Raw genomic sequence first — 6359 nt, 5'->3', positions numbered from 1 at the left:
TCATGGCTGACACTACAATATAACTAAATTGGTTTCAGTCTAGCACAGAAAAAAGCAGCACAGTGAGTATGTAGTGAAAAGAAAATAGTATGTGTTGGTAAGTTTTTAGAGGTTTGGCCGTGAAAGACAGCAAAGAAGTGAAAGAGTAGCTGGAAGAAGGACAATTCAGGAAGGTAATAAATCATGTCCTTATGTTGAAAGGAATGATTTAGCAAAAAATGAGAATGAATAACCAAATGATTGTGTTGTTTAAAAAAAAAAAAAAAAAAGCTAAAGCTGTCAATACTTATGGAGATGTGAAATTTGAGTTCTTCACATATTAAAAAAAATTCAGACTATGGAAGCCAGATTTAAAATATGGCAGGAAGGATACAAAAAAAGTGACACAAGAACAGGAAATCAAGCTGGTCCTCAAGGGAAATACCCTCTAATAGACAAATTAACTATTTCAAAGTTAGAGGCAAAGTAATAACAAATTACAAACAACTAAGAAATATATTTAGTTCATAAACAATCTCATCATTCCTGTTAAGCATTTACTTTTACATTATATATAGCCAGTTCAATTAAAATATCTTTAAATTGCCTACCCAGCCACTGTGAGACACTGCAGTTCAGCTGCAATTCTTACAGGATGGCTTGTTGGAATTAAGTGTTTGAGAGCAATTTTCTCTTCCGGTCCTACTTGTAACTGTGCTGTGGCCAAATAGACTGAGCTGAAAGTGCCTATAAAATAATTTATTAGAATTTTCAATATTCAACTTTTAAAGTTTTTAATAGATCAACAAACTATTTTAATGGCATAACAGATTAAACTAGAAATGTTCATTTTACTGTAAATATTTATTATTTATACTTTCATTCTTTCTGGGGGGGGAGAAAAGTGTTACCATAATTTATACCATAATTTACAGTATTCTTGTGGTTTTAACAGTTCAAAAAGTGAGATAAAAAATAATGAAAATCAAGATCAAGCAAGGAAAATATATGAAAAAAACTCATAAAGGTAAAAATATAACCCCAATTACCTTCTCCAATTTTGTCCTCTATTTTAAATACACTGCCAAGCTGTGGAACAGCTTCATAAAGATTCTCAATGTCTTTTTTAACACCTATCAAGGAAAAAAATTTACAGTTACAGTCAATAAGATATACTTTTATAGTTTCTAAAGTTAAAAATATTCAGTGAAATAAATTCTAACACAATCATAAACAAAATAGTTTTAATAAATCTTATGTTACAAAAATAAAACCTCATCAAGGTACTTTGACTCACATTACCTATTTTAACTAACAAAAATGACAGCCCCCAAATTACACATAACAAAATATCTACTACACTGGAATTACTGACTAATAGTAACTCTACTAATATTGCATATTTGGCTTTCAATGAAGCTAAATTTTAAAAGTAATTAAAGCTGGACACAGTGGTCTTCACCTGTAGTAATCCTGAGGCAGGATTACTTGAGCCCAGGAGTTCAAGGCCATGCTGTACAATGTTGTAAAACCTTGTCTCTTAAAAACAAAACCACAAAAAACTAAACACAAAACAAACAAAACTCAAAATAAAAATTAAAAGCAAATAAGTTTATGCTGCAGTCACTAGATGGCATAATATGAACACAATGTAATGTTCATCAAAACTATTTTCTTCCTCAGAGATATAGAATCTTGAAGCTTGGAAGGGTTATGTATTGGATATTCACAGTATATCTACCAAGAGAAGGACCACTAAAGCTCTGTGCATGTAAAAAGTACTTTAAAAGATTTGTCCCAAATAACATTAGTATCTTCTGCCTTGAACAGAAAAATTGCTACATTTAAATAAATATAAGCTGTTTATGAAAACATACACAGTTAAAATAAGTACAGGCAGTAATGTGCAATCTAATAAACTTCTGGATTCAAAAAGAAGCTATAGCTGGGCGTGGTGGTGCACGCCTGTAATCCCAGCACTCCGGAGGCTGAGGCAGGAAGATTGCTGTGAGTTCGAGACCAGCCTGGGCTACACAGAGAGTTCCAGGTCAGTCTCAACTACATAGTGAGACCCTGTCTCAAAAAACAAAACAAACAAACAAACAAAAAAAAAGAAGCTGCAGAAGTCTTGACATTTTATCAACAATATATAAGTATCAGCACTTCAAGTTACCATAATACTCAGTTTAAGACATTTTCAAAACACTTTCACATGTATTATTTTTTCATATCTTCGTAACAGCAATGTGATATTGGCAGAACAGAAATTAATATTCTGATTTTTCAGACACAGATACTCTATTCAGAGAAGCTAAATCATTAACCCAGTTTCACAGAGGTGTAAGTCATTCAGTCAATAAACAGGTTTTAAAAATGCTTGGCCATGGGTGTATTTGAAAAATGAAAAAACAGGTGCAACCTCTATTCTCTAGGATTTAGTCTAGTTAAGGAGACAGACATTACTCTTACTACAATGGTAACTGTCAGAGAAGAATGCATATAGTACTAGGTAGAAGAGACACAGAGTTGGGGAAATAAATACTTCTGAAGAAGAAGCCTTCAGATGACAACCACATTCTGAAGCATTCATCAAGAAGCAAAAATGGAAGAAGACATTTAGGAAGAAGGAAGTACATATATAAAAGCACTGAAAAGGAAAAGGCACAGAATAGTGGGGAAAGGAGAGGGAAAGACCTAAGAAAATACAATGCAGCTAAGGAAGGGAAAAGCAGAACACAAGTGAAAGCTAGGAAAAGTTGTTAAGCACAAACATGACAAGTAGAACATGGACTTGAAGGGAAGTAAGAACATGAAGAGCTGGAGACCAAATAAGAAGCCAGGATCTAGACGTTCCCAAAACGGAGGGCTTTGCTATTCATCCATTACACTAAGTACTTTATATCTTTGCAGTAAGTCTTTCGTTCAAATATTTCAAGCACCTAGTATGTGCTGGATCCTGTATGGTTCTGGGAATGCAAAGATGTATAAAAAGTCCCACTATCCGATCAAACACGTAACTTCAATAAGGAGTAAAGTTGATGAAGTCCAGGCACATAACTGTCTCTTGATCTAATTGAGAAAGTAGACTAGATCATGAGACAGTTATGTGCCTGGACCTCATCAGCTTTATTCTTTATTGAGTTATGTTTTTGATATAACTGTAGCTTTTATTAAGGGTCATATAGTAAAAGAACCATATGGGTAAACTTTCAGCATGTTTTATATATTATCATAGGCATTATTTATAATGTTGTCCAATGCGGGGTTATGTGAAAAGGCTACAGAACTTTCAAAATTGGAAATAAAATTTACCCAACTCTTTATTTCCCAGTGGATTTTAAGAATATTAGAACAGTACTGTCCTGAACAGAATGCTAAAACCAAATCAGATTGATCCATTTACACACTCTACTTAATAATGCACAACATATATCACAAGCCAAACTAGAGACAAAATAGACTGCTGATACAAGAAAAATAACTACATTATTATATTGTGTATGCAGTCACTAAAAATGGAAAGCTAAACAGTGAAAAATAGGTAACTATAAGAAAGGAAGAGAAGAAAGAACATACATGAAACTGGATGGAATTGGTATTTTAAAGTTAATCTAGTAGCAGCATTATAAAATGAAATGGGAGGCTGGATCAGAAGTAAAAGGTAAGAGTCTTAATTGTAATTCAAGAACAAAGTGTATGGGAATCAGTGAGGTAGAAATGGGAGAGTAAGCAACGGTATATATATTAAAAAAGAAGATAAGTTGGGTGACTGAATATAGGAAGCAAATACAAAGCATAAATGAAATAAAATTTTAAATTTGGTAACTGAAATATAACAGTGAGTTTCACCACGAAAAATAGGGACACTGGGAAGGGTACCCAACTTGACCCCTAATAAATTTAGTTTTATTCAGAAAGCAAAAGTATGTGTTGTCATATTTTTTAGGGTAAAGGCTTTTTAGTGTACATATAAAGTACAGATCAAAGTAAAAACTTTTGACCAAGGTCAAAACTAAGATCTTTTGGAGAAGCATCAAATTGGCCTAGGACAAAGGCGGACAAGACTTAGTTACCATTGAGGAGAAAAAAAAGCAGTCTCCTGGAATTCTTCTATTTAAAAAATATTTATTAAATGTTCCGTATGTCCCAGGCACTGTGATAGAAGAGGAATAAAGGTACACCTTTTAGAGTATAAGATCTGGTACAAAATCATCTTCTCAGCCCAAGGTTGGTCTGGGTAATGGTCTGGTTAGGGTCAAACACTTGATGAATTACACTTATATGTTATTGTGTTTTGTCACTATCACAAACATTTCATTTATTTTTATCAGTGAATGCTGCTTTTGAATACTTAAATTGAAATACTTCAAATGTCAATTACCAAAACCACATTTAGTGCAGAATGGTGAGGAGAGGAAAGAGCAGGTCTAGGAAAAGACAAATTCTAGTTTAGACAACAAACTTGTGTTTTCTTAGCCAGTAATACTTAGGTATTAGCATCTTCATCTGTAAAACGGTACAATTGGATTACAGTCCTCTTAAAAAGTAATCTTATTCTTAAATCTAGACCCTTATTGTTAGGGAATTGATCATGTTAAAATATGCTGTGACGCCGCCTCACAGGCTGCATTCTCCTGGTACATCTTGGCTCCTAAAATGACCTCATGCCCTTATCTCTGGTTTCCCTCCCCCCCAAGGCCACAGTGGTCCAGGAAAGTTGAAACCTGTGTCTGCAGGACTGGGCCCATAAAAGCAACCTGGCCTGTGATAGGTTAAAAGTAACTCACTCCTCATAAATAAGCAATAGCCCACCCCAAAACCGATAAAAGGACTCTCTCTCTCTTCTCTCTCTCTCTCTCTCTCCTCTCTCTCTCTCTCTCCCTCCCTCCCTCTCTCTCTCTCTCTTCCTGCCTCCTGCTCGCCTCCCTACAATAAAGATCTCCTGCTGTACCTCTCGGTGCGTGAGTGGCCTAATTGGGAAGGGGCACCCGAAAGGGCACGCGAACCCCCCCTTTCACTTATGTATTTGCAAAATGCTCCTACATAAACATACAATTCACCTTTTCAATGTTCTTTGTTAAAGCAGTCGAAAATATAGAGTGGCTGCCTGTGCATTTTTAAAATTGCACATGTTGAGAAGTAAACACGTACCTGGAAGTTTAAAATTCTGCTCATATTTTTTTAAAGAATCATCAGTCTGAAACTGGTCACACAGTGGAGAAAAAGCCATTGGCTCGTCCATCTGAATCCCCAAAGATGCCTCCATCACAAAAAAAACGGGTCCAAAATGTCAAGAGGTTATGTCCACAAGGGGAGCAAAGCAGCTGTCAAAATGTGAATACTGGAGCAGGTAAGTTTAATCATTCACAGAACCAAGCACGAAACAATGCCACTACTCTCAAAAGGGCAAACATTTAAAAATGTACCATATGCCCAAATCCCCAAAGTAAGGGAAACTGGCCCAGTCCTAGGAACTCCATTCGAATTTCTTTCACCTTCTAAAAATACCAGCAGTTGCCGCAAGGAACAATTCCCAGTCGGGGGTGCCTCAGCTGCAGCTGGCAGCAGTGGTAAGGGATTGGAGCGAGGGCCATCGGAGACAGCGAGCCTGGACATCAGGCAGCTGAAGGACGTAGGGCAGAGAGGCGAAAGGGGGACGGTGGTTTGTCCCGGGGAAGAGGCCGAATAAGGAAATCATTTGCTCACTGACTGCCCCAAAGAGCCGGGAGGCTCAAAGCAAACTTCCAAAGCCCCATACAAACTGATGGAAAATTCAGTTCTGGCCATGAGAGCGGGGCGGGACACGAGAAGGGAAACCGCGACCTCGGGTTGTGAGTTCCGCAAGACAGGCCCTTCCGCCTTAGGACCCGAGCCTGAACCTGAACCAGGGTGCTTAGAGCGCAAGCGCGCGACTTTCCCGCCGGAGGTCGGCGGGATCTGAAGGGGTGGGAAGGCGAAAGGGATAAACTCCGTTGCGACAAAACTGAAGTCTAGATTGAGAATTCGTTCTTAAGCCCTCACAATCCCGCGCCACGGAGAGAACCGTCGGAAACTCACGGTTTAAGGGAGTACGACTTCCGTGGCTCCCCAAATGCCTGGGTCGCCGCCTCCAAAGCTCCCCACCTATCGAATCAGCGACACGCGCCTGCGCAACGATTCGCGCCTCGCTGTTTGGAGTTGCTCATGCGCTATAGAAAGCCCTGGGCGCTACCACATCAGACCCAGGGCGCCTGCGCAAAAGGCTTGGGCGACTTTCTGGGGTTGGGTTGGTGGTGGTGTGTTAAAACAAAACAAAGCAGACGAAAGCAGTTACAGAAGTGAAATCTCCGGATAAAGTTAAGGGGCTGAGCCTATTTTCAGGAAAGCCTCTTGCCAGTTCT

The 6359-nt window shown here is 38.1% G+C and overlaps 1 protein-coding gene across 5 annotated transcripts in view; it reads right to left on the bottom strand.

The window, feature by feature from the left end:
* Cdc7 (cell division cycle 7) overlaps positions 1–6155 on the bottom strand; it is a 20441-nt gene extending 14286 nt beyond the window's left edge. For 2 of the 5 annotated variants that reach the window (XM_010644937.2, XM_010644939.2), the window contains exons 1-4: positions 6037–6155; positions 5131–5303; positions 1029–1112; positions 591–726 (exon numbers count right to left, since the gene is read on the bottom strand). In XM_010644937.2, coding sequence (XP_010643239.1) covers positions 591–726; positions 1029–1112; positions 5131–5245 — 335 coding nt within the window. In that variant the 5' untranslated portion in view covers positions 5246–5303; positions 6037–6155. The other 3 variants (XM_010644938.2, XM_010644940.2, XM_019210790.2) reach the window with 3 other exon arrangements.
* Between the last annotated feature and the right edge of the window lie 204 nt (positions 6156–6359).

Source organism: Fukomys damarensis, unplaced genomic scaffold, assembly GCF_012274545.1.
Source record: "Fukomys damarensis isolate Sample0158 unplaced genomic scaffold, DMR_v1.0_HiC HiC_scaffold_33, whole genome shotgun sequence".
Taxonomy (NCBI): Eukaryota; Metazoa; Chordata; class Mammalia; order Rodentia; family Bathyergidae; genus Fukomys; species Fukomys damarensis.
Note: the sequence above shows the minus strand (reverse complement) of the source record. Positions and strands in the feature narration are given on the sequence as shown.